At 42.0% G+C, this 23,133-nt stretch overlaps 1 protein-coding gene across 4 annotated transcripts in view; it reads left to right on the top strand.

Moving 5' to 3' along the window:
- Window positions 1-23,133, top strand: part of TVP23C (trans-golgi network vesicle protein 23 homolog C) — a 62,755-nt gene that overhangs the window by 29,538 nt on the left and 10,084 nt on the right. The window contains exons 7-8 of one of the 4 annotated variants that reach the window (XM_073881748.1): window positions 20,564-20,624; window positions 21,028-21,154. The exons of 1 other annotated variant lie outside the window; for it this stretch is intronic. In XM_073881748.1, the coding sequence (XP_073737849.1) occupies window positions 20,564-20,624; window positions 21,028-21,065 (99 nt within the window). In that variant the 3' untranslated portion in view covers window positions 21,066-21,154. Of the gene's footprint in view, window positions 1-3,492; window positions 4,603-16,582; window positions 17,583-20,563; window positions 20,625-21,027; window positions 21,155-23,133 lie in introns of those variants that run through there. 2 more of the 4 variants (XM_073881749.1, XM_025864078.2) reach the window with 2 other exon arrangements.

The raw sequence follows: 23,133 nt of genomic DNA, 5'->3' as shown, positions 1-23,133 counted from the left end.
TATTATTTTATTTTTATTTTATTTTATTTTATTTTATTTATTTTTTATTATTTTATTTTATTTTATTTTAATTATTTTATTTAATTTTATTTATTTAATTTTTTAATTTAATTTAATTTTATTATTTTATTATTTTATTTTATTTTATGGTTTCCTTTTTTTAATTTAAATTCAGTTAATTAACATATATTATTAGTTTCAGAGGTAGAGTTCAGTGATTCATCATTTGCATACAACACCTAGTGCTCATTCCATCACATGCCCTCCTTCATGCCCATCACCCAGTTACCCCAGCCGGCCCCCCAACTCCTCTCCAGCAACCTTCAGTTTCTTTCCTATGCTTAAGAGTCTCTTGTGGTTTGTCTCCCTCTCTGATTTCATCTTGTTTCATTTGTCCCAGGTTTTTTTTTTTTTTTACTAACCAGAATCATGCTGTATGTATTGTTCTTTGATGTGCTTGTTGATGTTCTCAGCCTAGCACACTCCCTTTATCCATTCTATATTCCATAGAAATAGTGTCACTGTTTGGGTTGCTTCATTCTGCTGTTATAATTATGCCCACTTTTGTGCACAAAGTTGAGCACCGGGGTTGGAATTTGAGGGGAAGAGTGCCAGTTTGAGCCCTTGGCAGTCTGAGGTGAAGGTGTGTTGACTTGGCATTGAGCAGGTGGCAGGCCGTGTATGCTGACTCGGGCAGGAGGGTGGTTGGACTGTGAATTTGGGACCCACAGGCCAATGGCATCCAGTGTGACAGGGACGTGGCAGGTTTTGCTTTTAACTTTTGTTTTTCTGGGAAACTCGATCTCTCCTATTCTAAATGAAAGCCTTGCTGGATAGAGTATTCTTGGCTGTAGATTTTTTCCTTTTAGCAGTTGGAATTGATCATGCCACTTTCTTCTGGCCTGCACAGTTTCTGCTGAAAAACCCACTGATAGCTGTATGGGGTTTCCCTTGTATGTACCTGCTTTCCTTTCTCTTGCTGCTTTTAAAATTCTCTGTCACTGCTTTTGGCCATCTTATTTACTTTGTATCTTGGTGCAGACCTCTTTGGGTTGGTTGTGTTGGGCGCTCTCTGTGCCTCCTGGATCTGGATTTCTCTTTCCTTCCCCAGATTCAGGAAGTTTTTAGCTATTATTTCTTCAGACAATCTTCTGCCCCCTTTTCTCTCTCTTCTCCTTCTGGGATCCCTATCATGCGACTTATGCTTGACAGTGTTGCTGAGTTCCCTGGGTCTATTCTTATTTGCATATTTTCCCCCTCTCATCTGCTCAGCTTGATTACGTTCCATGACCCTGTCCTCCAGGTGGCTGATCCTTTCTTCTATTTCCTCTTGTTTGTGGTTTATTCCAGGTGGTCTATTTTTATTTCCATTTAGTGAGTCCAATAGCTCTGATTGGTTCTTTTTTACATCTCCTATCTCTTGGTGGAGGGTCTCATGGGGTCCTGCACTCCTTTCTCAATTCTAGCGAGTATCTTTGTGAGCATTACTTTAAATTCACTATCAGACATATTACTTATCTCTGTTCCGCTTAGGTCTCCTGCTCTGATTTTGTTCTGTTCTTTCATTTGGGACATATTCCTCTGTCTCCTCAATCTGTCTATTGCTGCGTCTGTTTCTCTGTGTTAGAAAAGTCAGCTACTTCTCCTGCACTTGAAAGTAGTGGCTTTCTGAAGAGGAGGTCCTACAGTGCAATGTCTCCTTTTCAGCAGAAAATGGTGCTTTAGGGGTGTCTCCTATGTGTGTTGCTCCAGGGGTGTCCTACTGTTGTGACTGGGATGTGTTTGCCTTCAGTCCAGCCTGCGATGGCTCTCTCCCTATTGTGGGCAGAGTCTGGTGCCCGTGATGTTAGTGGGCCGGTCCAGGGCTGCCTTGGGCTTGAGTTGAGGCAGACTAGGTGTTTGCCAGAGATGCAGTAGCACCAAACTGCAGGCACTGTCCGTGTGTTGTCCCCTGAGAAGGACAGGGTGAAGCCTGCAGTCAGATGAGCTGCCTGCCCCCAGCCCACTCCGGGGGTCACAGACGGGTGTGTGGTTATCTTCCCCTCTCCCTGGAGCAGGACTCACTTTGGAGTGGTGCTGGCCCTCGTCTGGGCTGCACACACAGTGCCAGGTTTGTGGCACCGCTTTGACGGGATCTTGCCAAGAGTGATCGGAGGGGGTGGATCTGCTTCGCTGTGGCCTCTTGTCTATGCCGGGCTGCGGAGAGTCTGTTCTGCCAGTTTTCGGGCTGCTCTCTGGGTTATTTATACTGACGTGGGTGCTCTCTAGGTGGTCATGCGGCAGGAAGTGAGCCCAGGGTCGTCCTACTCTGCCATCTTCCCAGCAGTTTCTCCCTGAAAGATTTTAAAACCAGGGATAAACTATCATTGATAACAACTTATATTTTTAAAAAATTCCCTTAAGTTCAGTAGCTTTCGATTAATTCTGGTGGCTCTAAATGAAGTTTTGGAGAATGTATTTTATGATTTTAGGATTTATGGTAAGAACAAGTAGAAACATAAGACTGGATCATTAAAGGTTGTTTTAGAGCACTCAGATTTGTTTGTTTTTTAGAACATAAAGATTTTACTATGGCTCCCCAATATGAAGATTTAAATCAGGGATTTCAGTGGAATAAGTAAATCACTTGGGAGAATTGATTAGGTACTTTGTATGATACCTCACATTTGTTTTTAGTGCAGTAGGTTGGGCAGGTAATGTTTACAGGACAGTGATTTTCAAACTTGAACCTGCCTAAGAATCCCCTGCAGGGCTAAAACAAAGATGGCTGAGGCCTACTCCCAGAGCTGACCTGGCGGGGTCTCACAATTTGCATGTCTCGCAAGTTCCCAGGTGGGTGGTGGTCCCAGGACTATGATGCTGGTGGTCCAGGGACTGCGTTAGATGGCTAGAGCCCTGACAGATTGAGTGACCTCATAAGGATATACAGCTAACCCGTGGAACTTAGCTAGGGCCTAGCCCACCTCTTCTCTCTTGAAATTCATTGTTCTTTCCATTCTGCTGTATAGTTTCTCTTGTATAAATGATGAAAAGTCCAGAAAACGAACAGTCTTGTAGGGACATGAGTCTCTGCCTGAAGGACTTTTGCACAGTCCCAGGTACACCTTTGCAGGGGTCCACCGTATGGTAATTGTCAAGTGTATGTTGAATAGTTTTTTCCCTTTGGATTTTTAGCATTTATGAGGCAGGGAGGGACATTGAATACAGGGAAATTGAGCCTTGACCCTGACATAACACGGGTCGGGTCAGTAGAGTTGCATGGCACCTGGCGGTATTCAGCTAGCGTAGGACCGGCTTGCTGGACATCTCGGGGGATCCTTTGATGTACTTCTCCACCTCGCCAACGTTTTTAACATAATCGGGCCATGCACTGTGAGGTAGTAGTGTAGAGGTGGTCCTGCTTACAGACATGGGGTGTTTTCCTAGTGCTTTGAAGGCTGGCATGTCAAGTAGAATAGTTCTCACTATGAAAGAGTTCTTTCTCTTTTGCAGAACACCGGAGATGAGCAGACTTCCTGAAGAGAGTGAGAGCAAGTTCACGTGTCCTGTTGTACTGGGGAACAGCTGAAGAGATTCTTGACTCTGAGGCTTTTGGAACTCAGTACATGTTGCAAAGAGGAGTGTTGGGTTTGTTTTTCCGGCTTAAAATTTACTTTAAAAAAATGGAAAGTTTAGTTTTCATATCAAGTTTTTATTCTCTTTCTAGCACTTTGGGGCTTGAAAGTATGGTGTGGCCAGGAACATTGTCAGAATTGGTTCCTGGCTTATACATGTATGCACATAGTCCTGTAATGTCCATATACCCTAAATTACTGAAAGTGCGTTCGTGTACGTACGTAATGGAGACCTTTGCATTTGGATCTGTAGAATATAGGAGGATGTTCTCGGTCTGTCTCAGAAATCTAGGTGTGTACATATTATTTCTGTAGATTATTGTCAGAAGAAAGTTTTGCTTCCATGGGAAGAGTGAGCACTTTGGCCTATGTGTAAGTTAGAAATAATTGTTAATTTTACAACTTAATGAATACTTTGTGATGAAACGTCTTATCTTAGTCACTCACAGGCAGGTAAAAAACAAATTTGGGCCAATGGTTAACTAGTTTGTAAATTTTATTTTTATTCGTAATAACTCATGTCCTTAAGGCCCAGCTAATGTAAATGGAATTTTCATAGTTTATGGTTAGGGGATTCCTTAGAGATTGCTGCTGTTCTATTTATTTTTTGGAAGGGAAAGTCAGATTTTACTTTAGAACTCCTAGAAGCTCTTCAGTGGGCCTTGGCCTAATGAAATCTATCTTTTATCACTAAAAGAGTATTATTCTTATGTCATAGTGAGAATGATCATTTAAATACTTGGCATAATAAATGCCTAAAAGACATTTTATTGTATGAATCTATTTTTTTTTTCTTGCTATAATGGGGATATTGTAAATCATGCCTTTGTATTAATGGTATTTCTTAAAGCAATATATGTCACCAATCTACAAGTGGTTGTAGGAGTCTATAAATTCTGTTGTAGGTTCTGTAAACTTTGTTGGTGTCTTTTAACCAGCAGATTATTTTGTGGAATGTATTTATACATTGTTAAAAATTTTAAAAAGATGTTTAATTGAATAAGTGTCTTTATTGGAGTGATAGCTTTTGAAGGTGCATAACTTTATATTTGTATAAAACCCTACCGTTTACAAAGCACTTCAACATGTGTAATTTCCTTTCATCCTCACGACAAACTGGTTATGTGTGATATGTGTTTACAGCTGATGAAACTGGCTTTTAGGTTTATTGAGTGCTTTGTCCAAGGAAACACAGATTACGGGAAGACCCGCCAAGATATATTATGGTTTTTAGAGGAAATATTTGTCTCTGAATATCTTTTGCTTTCTTAGGGATCATTAATTTACTAAGTGTTTCTTTGCCCTTTTGCTTATACTCATCTGGTGAGGCAGTCGATACTGCCTAAAGATGTGTGTTGAATCGGAAAGCTCTAAATTAAATCTTTAGTGCTGAGAATCTGACTGGGGCCACATTGGTATGGTACTTGAGGTAGCTGTGTCATTATTTGAACCTGTAATCCTAAGCCAAACAGGAATTGAGTTTGGGAATATGCCTGTGGCAGAATCTACCACTTATTTCCTAAATTCAGTTTTTCTCTTCTACAGGTTTCCCCCTTATTAGCAAGGACAAGGCAACAGACAGCTTTCCTCAGATTTTCCTGCATCTTGGTGTGGCCGTGTGAGTGCGTTCTGGCCAATGGATGCACTTGCAGGAAGGATTCTTAAAAGGAGGGGCCTAGGGGCGCCTGGGTGGCTCAGTCTGTCAGCATCCGACTCTTGATTTCGGCTCAGGTCATGATCTCAGGGTCCTGGGATTGAGCCCTGCTTGGGTCTCGGCGCTCAGCGGGGAGTCTGCTTGAGATTCTCCTCCTTCTACCCCCTACTCTCTCTCTCTCTCAAATAAAGAAATAAATAAAATCTTAAAAATAAAGAGGGGCCTACCCATCCCATCCCCTTTTGTCCTTCCTGCTAGCTGAAATGTAGACATGATAGATGGAGCTTGAGCAGCCATCTTGGACTATGGGATGGAAGCCTCTTTTTATGAATAACAGAAATAAGGTAGGGATTGTCTGAGTTCTCCCTGATGGGGATAGCAGCCCTGAGCTGCCTGTCTGAATTTTTAGGTGAGAAACAAACTTCTCTCTTGTTCAAGTGTTACTGTTTTGGCTTTTCTGTTCCTATAGCTTAACAGAATTCTTATCAATACAGTATATTTTTAGCATCCTCTATAATGGTTTCTGTAAGTATAGCATTTAGGATGTAATAATTCAGTAAACACATATTTGTCCTTTTCTCTGTGTGGTAATAAAGTTACTGTTATTGGTGCTGATGAGTTCAGTGGTTCCAGATGCCATTGCTGCATAAAAATTTAGTGGTGTAAAACATTTTGTTACGCTTACACGTGCTGTGGGACAGGAATTTGGAAATGGCCTGGTGGGGACAGCTTTTCTCTGCTATACAGTATCTGGGGCTCAGCTGTAGGCCTGTCTTTACACGTTGGCTAGGGGCAGGAAACTCGGGGGGTGTCTTCAGCCAAGGGTCTGGAGGTTGATGTTGGCTGTCAGTTGGGAGCTCTGCTAGGTTGTTGTTGGAACACCTACATTTTTTTTTCTTTAAAAGATTTTATTTGACAGAGAGAGAGGGATCACAAGTAGGCAGAGTGACAGGCAGAGGGAGAGGGAGAAGCAGGGCCCCGCTGAACAGAGAGCCCGATTTGGGGCTCGATCCCAGGACCTTGGGTTCATGACCTGAGCTGAAGGCAGACGCATAACCGACTGAGCCACTCGCAGGCACCCCAGGAACACCTACATTTGTGACGTCTTTGTGTGGTCTCTGTGTAGGCTTATTTGGGCTTCTTCACAACCTGGTAGCTGGATTCTCAGAGCAAGCTTCCCTAGAGAGCAAGAGAAGCACATGGTGTTTTTATGACTAGTCTGAGACTCCACCTAACATCACTCTGCTCTTATCTGGTGGTTGACATGGTTGCCAAGGTTCCCGTGAGTTCAAGGGAAGGGTATGTGGTGGACCCAAGCTTGATGAGAGGACTGTCAAGATTCATTATAAACAAGGTTATGTGGGCTCGGAGAGACTGCGAGCCTTCTTTGGAAAGTAAAATCTACCATATCTACTTTAATCATTTCATCAAGACTGAAAAGTTACTTGGGAGAGGCCGAGGGTAGTGAGCATTATTTTCTCTTTTCTCTTCCCTGGGTCAGCCTTGACTACAGGTGAACGGGCCACATGGTGCCATTAAAATGAAAGCAACATTGCATTTTACAGCTCCCAGAATACCTATGCTTGGACCATACCTCTGAAATAACTAGGCCAGGGTGTGTGTGTGTGTGTGTGTGTTTGTAGGGGTGATAGCATATTTCACCATAGTGTAGGTACTATGATCCTTTTAAATTTGTATAACTCTTGGGGCACCTGGGTGGCTCAGATGGTTGAGCATCTGCCTTCAGCTCAGGTCATGATCCCAGGGTCCTGGGATCGAGCCCCACATTGGGTTCCTGGCTTGGCGGGCCTGCTTCTCCCTCTCCCCCTGCTCATGCTCTCTCTCTGTATCTTTGTGTCTCAAATGAATAAATAAAATCTTAAAAAAAATAAATAAATTTGTATAACTATTTTTTTTAAAGGAGTCCCATTTTCTTTTTTAAAGATTTTTTATTTATTTGAGACAGATAGAGCATGAGCAGGGGGAGAGGCAGAGGGAGAGGGAGAAGCAGACTCCCTGCTGAGCAGGGAGCCCGACGCGGGACTCGATCCCAGGACCCTGGGATCGTGACCTGAGCCAAAGGCAGACGCTTAACCATCTGAGCCACCCAGGCGCCCCTTGTACAACTCTTTAGAGCTCATCAAAATTCTTCTGTATGTATGATCTCTGTTTTTTTTTCTTTTTAACTTCAATTTTTAATTTAAATTCTAGTTAACATAGATGGTAAAATTTGTTTCAGGTGTAGAATTTAGTGGTTCACCACTTACATACAACACCCAGTGCTCATCACAAGTGTCCTCCTCAATGCCCATCACCCATTTAACCCATCCCTCACACATCACCTTCCATCAATCCTGTTTCTTCTCTGTCTTTAAGAATCTCTTACGGTTAGCTTCCTTCTCTCTTTCTCTCTTTTTTTCTCCTTCCCCTATGTTCATCTGTTTTGTTTCTTAAATTCCACATGAGTGAAATCATATGGTATTTGTCTTTCTCTGACTTATTTCACTTAACATAATACACTCTAGCTCCATCCACATTGTTGGAAACGGTAAGATTTCATTCTTCTTTATGGCTGAGTAATATTGCATTGTATATACACCACATCTTCTTCATCCATTCATCGGTGATGGACATTTGCGCTCTTTCCATAATTTGGCTGTTGTTGATAATGCTGCTATAAACATCTGGGTGCATGTGCCCCTTTGAATCAATATTTTTGTGTCCTTCAGGTAAATACCTAGTAGTGCAATTGGTGGGTTGCAGAGTAGTTCTATTTTTAACTTTTTGAGGAACTTCCATACTGTTTTCCAGAGTGGCTGCACCAGTTTGCATTCCCGCCAACAGTGTAGGAAGGTTCCCCTCTCTCCACATCCTCGCCAACATATATGATCTCATTTGATTTGCCTCATAACCTCAAGAGGGAGGAAAGACCATTAATCGCCTCATGTTACAGATGCATAACTAGGACTGAGATAAGTAAAATAAATTTTTTACTTTGTGTGGTCTCTGTTGTTTTACAGAGAGAGAAGAGAACGTGTGCGAGCAGGGGGAGGGACAGAGAGGGGGAGAGAGAGAGAGAAGCAGAGTCCCCACTGAGTACAGAGCCTGACATTGGGCTCAATCCCAGGACCCTGAGATCATGACCTGAGCCAAAATCAAGAGTGGGGACGCTTAACCAACTGAGCCACCCAGGTGCCCCATGAGATAAGTAATTTACTGCAGGTTGCATGTAGTAGAGATAGCAATGCTCACCAATTAGTCCATTTGTTCTACATTTCCCAGCTCCCTTAATTGAGCCCAGGTGAGTAGCTATGGCCATGAAATGTGGGTGAAAGTGGCCAGTGTCATTTCTGGGTGAAGAAGGGGGCATCTCTAATCTTTCCTCCTCTTTGGGGGAAACCAGTGGTGCTCAAGATGGCAGACCCTTAGCCATCCTGGGTCCCAGGGTGACTTGTAGAGCACAATCGCCCTGCCAACTCCTGTGGGATATAGAGCGTGAGTGAGGAAGAAACTTTTGGTGTGTTAAGCCACTTGATTACCTGGTTAATTTGTTTCCACGACATGACTTAATAGCCTACTTTGACTTACTAGTTGCACAAACAATAAGTCACACTTAGAAAACTTTAAGTCCTAATTCAGTAATCTTTCCACTGCTCCATGCTGTTTCTTTTTGCAAGAAAAGAAATTGGATTCCTCATCCTGTAGTGCAGGTGGGACCAGACAGGTGAAGCTGACCAGGTGAAAACTGCCAACTAGGAGAGTCCACTCACCATCTGAGGAACCAGAAGCTTCTCACTTCCAGCCATTTGTTGCCACTCAGGAATATGGTCCCTCTGTTGCTACATTTTCCGGTTTTTCAAGAGAAGTGAAAAGTCTAGATGTTTACATGAAATCTGATCTTTTAATGCTTATAAATTAAATTTAAACATAAGAAGGAGGGCCACTCAGGTAGTTCAGTCGATTAAGTGTCCCAATCTTGATTTTGGCTCAGGTTGTGATCTCAGGATTCTGAGATCCAGCCCCGCGTTGGACTCTGCACTAAGTGTGGAGGCTGCTTAAGATTTTCTCTCTCCCTCTGCTCTCCCCACCCCTGACCCGACCCCGCTTGTGCGTGCTTGCTCCCTCTCAAAAAAAAAAAAAAAAAGAAAACACATGTGAAACCAAACAATATGTGTTTGCAGGTGAAATTGAGCTGTGCCAATTTTTACCATAGTGCAGTTATTTTCAAACAAAGTCTGTTGCTGGTTTTGAACAGCACATTCTGAAATTGTATGCTGTTTACTTTCAATTACAGATAAAATTGAAATAATACCTAATTCTTATGAGAAGCAGGAGGCACTCTAAAACCTTTATATTATTCTACATAAGAAAGGAGGAACCATATGATTTCCTGAAGAAGTTACAATTTATTGCCAAGAAAAAAGTAATCTCATAGAACTTTTCACTACAATTAATTAAAGAAAAAAAGAAAAACACTTGAGTCAGAGGCTACAAAGAAAAGCAAGTCTTACTTCACTCTCAGTTCTCCCAGAAGTGAATGTCTTCGGCTGCCTCTTTTTATATTTTGGGGTATTTACTTTCATACCTCTAAATAATATTTGTACAGTGCTTACAGTGTTTCTTGGCTTTTCAACTTGATACATCAGCCGTTGACTTCCTGCTATGGAAAAATGAAGATTTAACTCGAAAGAACCTCCCCCACACATAGTTTGAGCATCGTTTTTTGTCCAATTTGTTACTATATTAAAGGCTTAACATAAACCTTTATTTTTTTTATTCTGTCAGATATCTGTTGTAACTGTTGATTTCCTCTCTTAATAATTTGTTCAGCCACAAATAACAGAAAGTCCCACAAATAATAGTGGCTCAGACAAAAAAAGGGTCTGTGTGTTTTTCCACAAAGAAAGTCTGGAAGTAGGCACTTGACTAGTGTTGATGTGGCTACTAAACAGTTCTTTGGAGAGCTGCTTTTTGTCCTCATGCTCATCACCTCAGGGTCACAAGAGGACTGTCACAGCTGAAGATGACTCATCTCTTTGGGGAAGAAGATAGGCTCCAGTTGCATCTGTCCCCTTTCATCAGAAAAGCAAAAGCTTTCTCAGAAGTTATAGGAGACCCGCTGCTTACATCTCCTTAGCCAAAATGGTGTCACTCGGTATCAGGAAGTCTGGAAAAGTAGGTACTTCGGTAGGCACATTGCTGTCTTGCATAAGAGTGAGATTTTGTTAGTAGGGGAAAAAAGAAGGGAACCTTAGGTAGGCAACTAGCAGTGCTAACTACATGTTTCTCACGGGAGGCTTTATATGGAGGACCCTGGCTGCTGGTGGCTAATGCTCTTAGTGCTTTTTCTATGATAAATAGCCTTTGATCTGGACAGCCTTTTGAGCCAACTTTTGTTGCAAAGCCATTCAATACAACCCTTGGTAAGATAGTTCTGGGAGGGGTGTAGTCTGATGTACTCTTTTTCTTTTTTAATTTTTTTAATTAACATAGAGTGTATTATTTGTTTCAGGGGTACAGGTCTATGATTTGTCAGACTTACACAATTCACAGCACTCTGTATCTTGACTTCAACGTGATGTGGGGGTTGGATTTAGGATATTCAGAGCAATTGGTTCTCAGGGGGATGGTGCCACCCCCGAGGGAGGGTGTTTTTGTAATTTGGGGAGGGAAGGGTTGCTTAACACAATGATTGGTCCCTTTGCTGGGTGATACTTGAACGTGTGGAGCCTAGGGATGCCAGGTGCTGGTAGAACATAGGACAGTTCCCTATAGCCAACAATTGTCCAAATAACGTCTGTATCTCCCACTGAACAATTACATGAAAATGTTGTTGATAATTAGAAAAAAAAGCACCCCCTGACAGCTGTCAGCTGGAAGCTGACCCGACCTGAACTGCGAAGCCTATGGCGTCCTGTTGAACATAAATACTTTTATTCAGCACTAACATCTGACAAAGCCATTCTGTGACTGTGACGGAGCAAGGCAGAAATAAGGACACTGGAATCATGTTGGAGCATAGAAACAAGAATACTGTGCAAACCACAGAAAATGACCGAACACCCGCCCTCCCCTCTCCTGGCTTACATGAGTGACTGACTCCTGCTTTGCCAACTAGTATTTTAACTTGTCCCGATGCCATATCCCCCTCTCCCCAGCTCTGCGGTAGCCTTGAAAACCAGCAACCGTGAACCACAGTAACTGTGAAAGGCAATGGCCTAGCAACCACTGGAAGAATTTGGAATTCCCCTAAATAGGCTTAGAGTTATCCAAAAGAATTGTCAGTATTTGATCCGTCTGACAGCTCCCTAGAAAAATCCCAGTCATGGGGCTTATCTTTATTTAACATGACCCATTGAGGAAAAACCCCGTCCGCAGGTTGTTTGTTGGAAATAATCAGTGGTAATTGCATAAACAGCACAGCTGCCTGAAATGGTAATGCCAGTTGGGGCAAATGAGACTGGTCCAAAAAATTCAAAAGTTTTAAGAGTGAGATGCCCATAAGAGGCTTTGAAAAGCCTTACACTATTTCTAGAGATGTGGAAAGGCATATGCATGTACAGGATTTGCATGCCCAGGAAAGACCTGAAAAGGCCCCAGTCTCTCAGTTCTGGATGATCTTGAGGCTCTGCACAAACAGAAACTAGAGGCTTAGGGAGAGTTGTTAACAGTTGGAGTCTTGAAGATGTGCCCTAGTACACATGAGCCCCTCAGCAAAAGGTGGGAGATACTGTTTCGGGTGCTTAAGAAGATCCTATCTAATTATTAGATGAAGACTAAGCTAACAGTAGAGATAACAGTGGCTACACATGATAAATAATGCAGACTTTACAAGGAACCCTTATACACTGTTGGTGGGAGTGCAAGCTGGTGCAGTTGCTCTGGAAAACAGTATGGAGGTTCCTCAAAAAGTTGAAAATAGAGCTACCCTACAACCCAGCAATTGCACTACTGGGTATTTGCCCCAAAGATAGAAATGTAGGGATCTGAAGGGGCACCTGCACCCCAATGTTTATAGCAGCAATGTCCACAATAGCCAAACTATGGAAAGAGCCAAGATGTCCATCAACAGATGAATGGATAAAGAAGATGTGGTATATATACACAATGGAATATTACGCAGCCATCAAAAGGAATGAGGTCTTGCCATTTGCAACGATGTGGATGGAACTAGAGGGTGTTATGCTGAGTGAAATAAGTCAGAGAAAGACAAGTATCATAGGATCTCACTGATAGGAGGAATTTTAGAAACAAGACAGACGATCATAGGGGAAGGGAGGGAAAAATGAAACAAGATGAAACCAGAGAGGGAGACAAACCATAAGAGACTCTTAATCTCAGGAAACGGAGGGTTGCTGGAGTGGAGGGGGGTGGGAGGGATGGGGTGGCTGAGTGATGGACACTGGGGATGGTAAGTACTATGGTGAGTGCTGTGAATTGTGTAAGACTGATGAATCACACACCTGTACCCTTGAAACAAATACATTATGTTAATAAAAATTAAAAAAAAATGCAGACTTTACAGAACAGTTCAGGAAAGTCACGAAAAACCCCGGCAAGAACAAAAACTTAAAAGGAGGGGGCAACAGATTTGATTTTCTGAATTGCCACCTTATTTTAATTGTCCAGTGTTCAACAATTACGAGATAAGCAAAGAAACAAGAAATGTGTTTCATGCACAGGGAAAAAAAAAATAAACAGAAACCATCCTTGAAGCCCAGACTTTAAATCAACTGTCTTAAATATGTTCAAAGAGCTAAAAGAAACTAGAAAAATTACTTATGTACAAAATGAGAGTATCAGTAAAAAAATAAAAAATTTGTAAAAAAAAAAAAAAGGACCCAAATAGAAGTTTTGGAACTGAGCAGTACAATAACTGACATGAAAAATTTGTGAGAGGAGTTCACCAGATTTGACAGATGAAATAATCAGAAACCTTGAAAAGAGGACTGTTGTAATTATCCAGTTTGAGGAGCAGAAAGAAAGAAGAATGAAGAGGGAAGACAACTAAGGGTCTTGTGGGACACCATCAGGCATACCAACATACACATTATGGGAGTCCTAGAAGGAGAAGAAGAGGGCAGAAAGAGTATTTGAAGAATTAATGGCTGAAAACTTCCCAAATTTGATGAAGGACTTGGGAAAAAAAGACACCCATTAATCTGCACATCTAAGAAGCTCAACAAATTCTAAATATGGTAAACTCAAAAGAGATCCATATCTACACTTATCATAGTCAAACTCAAAAGCTAACGACAGCGAATGTTGAAAGCAGCAAGAGGATACAACCCATCACATGTAAAGGGTGCTCAAAAAGATGAAAAGCTTGCTTCTCATCAGAAATGATGAGGTCAGAAAGCTGTAAGATGACATATTCAAAATAGACTTTAAGACAAAAAAAAAAAATGCTACAAGACACCAATGACAGTACATATTGATAAAAGGGTTGGTCCATAAGGAGGACCTAACAATTATATATGCACTTGGCAACAGAGCTCTAAAATGCATGAAGCAAATGCTGAGAGAATTGAAGGGAGAAATAGGCAATTCAATTATTATTACTAATGATTCACTCTTGGTAATTTTTAATGATTAAGAGATAATCCATATAAAATATCCAGCATAGTCCCAGGTGCGTGGCATGCACTCTGTAATGGTAACTGGTGTTTAGAAGGAAAAATTGAGTTGCTTTGCTAGTGTGGTCAGGAAATCTAACAGTAGTTGGAGACTTCAATATCTCATTTTTTTTTAAAAAGATTTATTTATTTTAGAGAGAGTCGGGGAGGGGGAGAGGGAGAAAGAGAATATCCAGCAGACTCTGCTGAGCGCAGAGCCTGACCCGGGGCTCGATCCCATAACCCTGAGATCATGACCTCAGCCGAAATCAAAGAGTCGGCTACTTAACTGCGCCCCCCAGGCCCCCCAGTATCTCCCTTTTAATAATGGATAGATGAATGAGGCAGAACAAGGAAATAGAGAATCCAAGAGCACTGTAAATGAAGTAGATCTAACAGACATCTGTTCCATCCAAGAACAGTATCATACATATTTTACTCGAGCACACGGGACATTCTTGAGGATAGACCACATGTTAGGCCGTAAAATAATCCACAGTAAATCAAAAGGGATTAAAACCATACAAAGTATGTTCTCTGACCACAATGAAGTTATATTAGGAATCAAGAGCAGAAGGAAATTTAGGAAATTCACAAATATGTGGAAATTAACACATGCAAGTAACCAGTGGGCCACAGAAAATTAGAAAATACTTTGAGATTAATGAAAATGAAAACACAACACACCAAAATGTATAGGATGCAGTCGTAAGCAGTGGTTAGAGGGATATTTATAAGTATAAACCCCTATATAACTGTAAACTATAAACTCTCATTCATTGCTGGTGGGAATGCAAAATGGTGCAGCCACTATGGAAGGCAGTTGGACAGTTTTTTATAAAACTGAACATACTCTTCCCATATGGTCCAGCAAATGTGCTCCCTGCTATTTGTCTAAATGAAATGAAACATGTCCACACAAAAAGCTGGATATTGGTGCTTAGAGCCACTTTATTGAAAATTGACCCAAATTGGAAGCAACTAGGATGTCCTTCGGTATGTGAATGAACAGTTAAATTATGGTACATCCAGACAATGGACTATTACAGGTTTTTTTTTTTTTTCTTTGAGAGAGAGGATGTACGAGCGCATGTGCATGTGAGTGTGTGGGGGAGGGGCAGACAGGGAGAGAGAATCTCAAGCTGACTTCACTCTCAGTGTGGAGCCTCATGCGGGGCTCGATCTCATGACCATGAGATCATGACCTGAGCCGAAATCAAGAGTCGGATGCTTAACCTACTGAGTCACCCAGGTGACCCCAGACAATGGAATATTATTCATCACTAAAAAGAAATGAACTATTAAGCCACAAAAAGACATGGAGGAAACAAATGTATAATACTAAATGTAAGAAGCCAATCTGAAAAGACTACACGTTATGATTCCAACTACATGACATTCTGGAAAAGGCAAAATACTCTGTATGATACTATAATGATGGATACATGGCATCTTACCTCTGTCCAGATGCAAAATGTACAACACCGAGAGTGATGCCTAAGGAAAACTATGGACTTTGGGTGATGATGATGTGTCAATATAGGTTTATCAATTGTAACAAAGATACCACTCTGGTGGGGGATATTGATCATGGGGAAGGTTATGCATCTGTAGGGCAGGGAGTATATGAAAAATCTTTGTATTTTCCTCTCAATTTTGCTATGAATCTAAAACTAAAAAAAAAAAAGTCTTAAGAAAAAAGATCTCAAATCAATAGTCCAATTTTTCACCTTAGGAAACTAGAAAAAGAACAGCAAAGTAAACCCAAAGTGAGCAAGGAAAGAAATACTAGAGAGGAAATAAAAGAAACTGAGAATAGGAGAACAATAGAGAAAATCAACAGAACCCAAAATTGGTTCTTTGAAAGGATCAACAAAATTGACGAATTTTCAGCTCAACTCACTAGGAAAAGATTAAAATTACTAAAACCAAAATGAAAGAGGAGACATCACTCCTGAGAAAAAGCAATCCATAACTGAATAATACTTTTGTAAAGTAATGGTTGTCCTAATAGAGCATGTTACACCTATTTGTGGTGGTAATGGCATTTTACATATAAGCTTTCAAACATCGCACTTTCTCCAAAAAGTGCTTTCCGTGACTTGTTTCGTCCTCACAACATTCTTGGAGTTGTGCAGGAGTGTTGTACATGGGACGATGTAATCATGAAGAACCTGTGTTTGATTCAGACATACCTGGGTCATGGATGCAATTCTCTCTCCTGGTTTTGACTTTGAACAGGTCACTTACCCCATTTTTATAGATGAGGCAGTAAGCTGAGTCTCATAAGTAAGATCACTTACCCTTTGAGTTAGCAGAGGGAGGGATTCACAAGGATTAAGTGAGATAATCCACGTAAATATTCATCATGGCTCCAAGCTCATGGTAAGCACTTGATAATGGTAACTTATTCAGAAAGGGAAACAGAGTTTTTAAAAAGCTAGTGAAAGGTAGAGCGGTCAGGAAATCTAACCCCTAGTTAGAGCAGCTTCTCTTTAATTTAGATTCCCATCCAACATATGGCATGGAGAATTCAAATGTAGCAAAGCAGTCAGTTGCAGGAAAGAAGGCTGAATCTCTTATTTTTCATTTTGCTTAGAACAAGCGAGGGATCATAAGATTATATAGGCTGGTAAATTGCTACGGTGGTCGTTTATAATTTATTTTATATTTAAAAGGCATCCTGTTATGTTTTTCAGATGGTTGTTGAAATCCAACAATGTCATGCATGGATTAGTCTTCGTAATTGTAAACATTTCTTCTAGGATGTTTTTCTCTGCCCGCTCTTTTTCTCTCTTTTTTTTTAAGTGGGGGAGAGGAGCAGAAAATCTTAAGTAGGCCCCATGCTGACATAGGGCTCGATCCCACACTCCTGAGATCATGACCTGGGCGGAAATCAAGAGTCAGACGCTTAACTGACTCCGCCACCCGCGTGCCCCATCCTCTTTTTGCTTGTAACTTGCACACTGGCCGCTAGATGGCAATACACCAACATAAAATGTAAATGAAACCCTCCCGTTGCAGCACCTTATTTATTTGGTTTAATGGGAAATGATGATTTTCCTGGAAAATTAGCCTGCAAGTAGTGAGTTAGGACTAAATCCATGTTTCCTGTGGTGTAATTAATTAAAGTCAGTGCTGATGAATAGATGCAAATGTTTTGTCCCATCTTGAAATCCTGATGAATGTAAGTTTTTAATTTTAATATTGAAATTATCAAATTTTTAACGGGTTCCTTTTTTTATGTGCCATACTTGGGAACCTCTTTCTTGCCCTAAGGACATATTCTCCTAAAAGTTTCATAACTTTGTCTTTTACATTTATGTCTTTAAGCCTTTAATATTGACTTTTTTTTTTGGTATGATGTCACATAAAGATCTGTAATAAATTGTATTATTTGCTCATAATTTTTCTTTTCCTTCCTGCCTTTGCCATGGTTCATTGTAGGCAGAATATTCTCCACTTTCCCACCATCTTGAACTTAATCATATGACTTGCTTTGGTGAATGGAATGTGAGCAGATATAATGTATGCCCTATTCAATAGGCGGCCTTATTTATTTATTTTTTTAATTTTTTAATAAAAAATTAAATTTATTTATTTATTTGGGAGAGAGAGCACGAGCTTAGCTCATGACTTGAGCCGAAGGCAGACGCTTAACCAACTGAGCCATCCAGGCGCCCTATGGGGTATTCTCATCTTTTCTGTAGTGAGTATTCTGATCCGTGGACATTGTGTAGAACTTCATTCCTTGATTTCTTTGAGTAAAGTTTTTATTTTTTCCAGATACCTTTTGTATATTTGTTAGCTTTATTGTAGGTCTATCTATCTATCTATCTATCTATCTATCTATCTATCTATCTGTCAAGTAACTTCTATTCCCAATGTAGGGCTCAAACTCACGACCTGGAGATCAAGAGTTGCCTGCCCTACCAACTGAGCCAGCCAGGTGCCCTGGTACTTTTTCTTTTTTGTTATCATAAATAGTATCTTTTACAACCACATTTCCTAAATGTTTGTTTTAAACTTACGTACTTTAGGATTTTTGTGCAAATACTTTTGGGATTTTTATGGAGACAGTCATGCTAATTGCAAATAAAGACAAATTTGATTCTTTGTTTCCAATTTTTATATTATTTATCTAATTATGCCTCATTCCACTGGCTAGGAACTGTGGTATAATGTTGTAAAGATGTGGTGATAGCAAAGTATTGTTCCTGATATTAAAGGGAATGTTTTCAACATTTTGCCATTAAATATATTTGCTATAGAAGTTTTTAGATACTATATATCAGAAAGAGGAAGTTTCTATCTAATCCTAGCTTGCTGAGAGATTTTTGTCATGGATGGGAGATAAATGGTATCAAACACTTTTTTCTGCATTCTTTGTGAAGGTCATTTTGTTTTTCTCCTTTAGTGGTGAATTATATTAAATAATTTTCTAATGTCAAACCAAACTCATGGAATAAATACAATGTGTTCATGATCCCTCACCTTTGTTTTTTAAAGAGGCTCTATGCCCAGTGTGGGGCTTAAACTCACTACCTTGAGATCAAGATTCACATGCTCTATGGAATGAGCCAGCCAGGCGCACCCCTCACTATTTTTACATATAGCTGGGTTGGGTTTGCTTCTATATTTTAGATGACTTTTTTCATCTATGTTTATAAGTGAGATTGATATGAAATTGTATTTTCTCTCTTTTTTTTTGAAATTTTACTTTTTCGAACTGTCCTATTGAATTTTGTTATAAGGGTAGGATTGCCTTGTAAAGTGAGTTGGCAGTCAGTCCCTCTTTCTATCATAGAGTTCTTTGTGTAACATTGGAAATATTGTTTTCTTTAGCGGTTGGTCGTGGCTGGAAGGACGGCTTGAGCCTGGTGTTTTCTTTGTGGTAAGGTATCAAGGTTATATCAGCCTTATAAAAGGAGTTCAGGACTGTATCTTTTTCCTTCCTCTGGACCAGTTTGTGCAAAACAGGGATTACCTGTTCCTTGTGTGTTTGGTAGAATCTGCTTGTGAAACTCTAAGCATGGTTAGTGTGTTCACGTTATGTGCTTGTGCATGTGTGTTTTAAGTTCCTGATTCAGTTACTTTTATTGCTACTAGTCTTGTCTATTCTTCTTGAGTCTGTTTGGTTCTTTCTATTTTTAAAAGATAATTCTCCCATTTTGCCTGTTTTTTTTTTTTAATTTACTTATTTGTTTTTAGAGAGAGAGCGTGAGCACGAGTGGGAGGAGGGGCAGAGGGAGAGGGAGAAAGAGAATCTTCAAGCAGACTCCCCGCTGAGCATGGAGCCTGCCACAGGGCTCGATCTCACGACCCTGAGATCATAATCTGAGCCAAAATCAAGAGTTAACTGACTGCGCCACCCAGGTGCCCCATTTTGCCCAGTTTTGAAACTGAAAAAGGATCAGGCTGAAGTTTTAGAAAGATCTGTGGTCAGGTAAAGTCACAGTGACTAGAAAGCACACATATTTTTCCATTTAAACTTTAATAGTATGTGTGTAATATTATATTAATTTTCAAATAATATTAATAACATTAATATAAATACTAATATCAATAATAATATTAATATACTTAATACTAATATTAGTAATACATGTTTGGGAGGCTGGGACTTACAGGAAAGGCATCGGTATCTTGCTTGATGTCACCCTGAAGGGCAAGGTTGCCTTGTCGATGTGGGGCCCTGATCACTTTTAACCTCATTAGTCTTTTCAAGCCTTGTTCTCTTGTTTGCAAAATGGTGATAGATCTCCTCGCTTCACAGGAATTGTGAGGAGTAAATGATCACGTATTGCAAGCCCCTGGTAACACACAACTATGGAAACAGACCTAAGAGAACCTTCAGAGAACTTCTGGACCAGGCATTCCTACACATCACTTGTGGGACGCGACATTGGGCAAGTCTCTAAAAAGTCCCAGGAAGAACTTTCAGAATTATAAACGTATAGGAAAAAAAATGTTTTCTGGGGACTTCCGCTATCAGCCACAATGTGGTAGCAAGGACTAGACTCAGCCTCCCATAGAAAACAATCAGAAGACTGGACACGATAGATGAAGTCATTTCCGCCCCCAGGCATTAGACAACACACGGTGCATAATTGCAGTGCCTGAGAATGGGGAAATAAATTTGAGTGAGCCTTATAATCACCCTGGCTTTCTGCCTGGAGGCAATTTCTGACAATGAGATCAGGGAGCAGGAAAGTAAACAGAGCTGGGATCAAAGATGATCTAAAGAAGGGAGCCCAGGGTGAACAGGTGATCTGAAGTCTGGTCATCTGGGAAACGGTACGAGTCCTGGGGCTGTTGAGCTGGGAGCAGAAAAGACTTGGGGGGTGGGGCTGGGGGTTCCTGCAGAGTGTCTTCAGAGATTGGAAGGACTGTCATGTTGAGTAGGGTATTCGTGGTCTCTAAGGCTCCGGGAGACAGAATTAGGGTGCTTGGTGAGAGATTAGAGGGAGAGGATTTTGGCTGAGTCCAAGGAAACACTTCATTGGCAATCACGTTGATCAGGTACGACTGGCCGCCTTGCCCATCTGGGCCGATGAAGGGACTGAACAGGTGTGCTGGGCTGTCGCCAGAAGTGTTCCTGCTACGGGCAAGGGACTGACCTAAATGACATCCGCGGCCCATTCTCAAGATTTTTTATGGCTTGATTTTTTTTTTTTTAGCTTGGACTCTATAAGAGGCAGGCGACACCAACTGACTGTGCTTTGAAGAATGTTGAGAAAAGTAAGAATCCCCGAAGACCCCACCCCATAAAATAAAGAAAAGACTACCTAGGGTTTTAAAACAGGAATTTCCCTCACATATCGATTGTATTTATATTTTTATTTGATTTCTCACCTTTGGTGTGCCTTTCCGCACATGTGTCATATCCACGTTGTAATAAACTATGTGGATACCGGGTGCTTCCTCTATACCTGCGTGGACGCTCAAGGGGGGTTGGCAAACATATATCTGGTCTGTTGCCTCCCCGTGCTGTGCCCCTGGCAGACATCACTAGTCAACCATGGAGCTCTTGTCCACCGAGCTCAGTCTTAGCCATGGAAATTCTCTGGAAACTCTGATTCTCGATGATGACGTCTCATAGTTAGGATTAGTACTGACGGTGTCTCACTATTTGCCGTCCCAGGACCGAAGGAACGCTTACGATTCTCTGAGGCACAGTAACGACCCGTCCTGGCCAGGATCTATGTTTCCGTCAGCTGCTGGAGAGCCCAGCTGTCCTGTTTTCCCCACGTCGGAGCTATGTGGGAACGGTGAGCATGCTGGAGGTTTGGCTGAGTGCCAAGGGGGACATTTTGGGGGCACTGAATACAAGGGATGGCTCCTGGATGATGCAAATGCAAAAGGTATGGAGCCTGGATGTGATGTTGATACAGTGTATAAGGTTGCAACCATATAGAGTGGGAGTTGGGACATGACCGCATCTCTGAATGCCTTATTTTTGGGGTTAGAACCCCACCTTGTGACTCTTCTTCGTGCCCATGGGGCTCTCTGTGAGAGCCTGGGGGCGTTCTTCTTGGCTGAGGATTATCTTCAGCCTGATTCGCGGTGTGGTAGAAAGGGAAAAGTCTCCAGGCTCAGCTCTGGGCTCACATTCTGTGCCTGCCCCCGACCAGCTGAGCGGCTCCCCGCACTGGACCGGGCTTCCTCTTTAAGGAGGGCTGGAAAAACCCATCTCCAATAGTTGCTTGGAGATTTAATGAGACGGACTAGGTAATGTGGCAAGCGCACAGTGGATATTAAAAATTACCAGCACTTGTATAATTAGACTTATATAATTGTATAATTTTACCGTCCTGCACCGCCCCCGAGTCCTTTACACACATCACCTCACTGATGTTCCTGATGACTGTATGAGGTAGCTACAGTGATATCCCCTTCATCTGAGAAGATGAGGGACTGAGACACGGAGCAGCTGATTCTCCTCAGGCTCACACAGCTCGTACTTGGCAGAAACAGAACTCAGGCTTCGGAAGTCTGACCCCAAACCCCTCACTCCTAAGTGCTCCGCGGTGCCCCCCTGAGAGACCAGACCCTGTCCTGCCTGTGTGACCATCAACACATATTTCCTGGCCAGCTGCGGCCTGAAAGACACTGTGTTAGGTGCTGGGTAGGATACAAATATTAATAAGATACATTTAGGGGGGGCGCCTGGGTGGCTCAGTTGTTTCAGTGTCTGCCTTTTGCTTACGATGATCCCGGGGTCCTGGGATGGAGCCCCGCGTCCCTTCTCCCTCTCCCCCTGCCCCTCCCCCCTGCTCGTGCTCTCTCTCTCTCTCCTTCTCTGATAAATAAATAAAAATCCTAAAATAAATAAATAAATAAATAAGATACGTTTAGGGGTAAAGGGAAGGGGATGTGAAATTGAGTGGGGCCCGGTCCTGGGGCCACAGGAGGCTTCTCGTGGGCGCAGGGTGATGGGGGGAGGGGCGGGAAATCCAAGTGGTCAACAGGAAGGAGCGCCCCAGGGAGATGACTGGTACTCATTAGCCTTCCAGGGATCTCTGCAGGGGTTAATTATTAAACAGGCCCTCTCATCTATGAAGTGGTCTCTTTTGAGTTTGCCGAGTGGGAACTGACTTACCGGGGCTTAGTCAGAGCTCGGTGAAGCGGAGATGGTGGAGTTTCTGGACTTGCACACCCCGGGTGAGAAGCCACGCCTGTGTGCGCAGCACACACCCTGAGTTGGGCGGGCAGGCAGCTTCTTTTAGTTGTGTGCAACCTCAATTTTTATGCCCAGATCTGCAATACAGCCTGCTGGATATTTATACTTGGGAGGTCTGGCCGTCACCTCAAACTTGGTCTTCCTGGAACCAAACCCATTGTCCCATTGCTAACTGTTCTGGACTAAATCCCATCCCCACCAAACTCATATGTTGAAGTCCTAACCCCGCAAAACCTCAGAATGTGACTGTCTTTGGAGACGGGCCCTTTACTGGGGGTGATTAAGTTAAAGCGAGGGCATTATCATGGGCCCTGATCTAATAGGCCTGGTGTCCTTATAAGGAGATTAGGGCGCAGACTCACATGGACAGAAGGACGCTGTCTATAAGCCAAGGAGCGAGGCCTCCAGAGACACCAGCCCAGCTAACACCTTCTTGCTGGACAAGAACGGGCAGCCTGGGTTCAAGTTTGCCACCTTCTGGCTACGTGGCCTCTTGCCAAGCTAGGGAAACACTGCTGGAGGGATGTGGGGGGGTCCAAGACCCAGCAACAAGAGGGGAGCCCGGTA

This window comes from Callorhinus ursinus, unplaced genomic scaffold, assembly GCF_003265705.2.
Source record: "Callorhinus ursinus isolate GAN/ISIS: 27379988/994484 unplaced genomic scaffold, GSC_fseal_2.0 scaffold43, whole genome shotgun sequence".
Taxonomy (NCBI): domain Eukaryota; kingdom Metazoa; phylum Chordata; class Mammalia; order Carnivora; family Otariidae; genus Callorhinus; species Callorhinus ursinus.
This window is presented reverse-complemented; position numbering and strand designations above follow the sequence as displayed.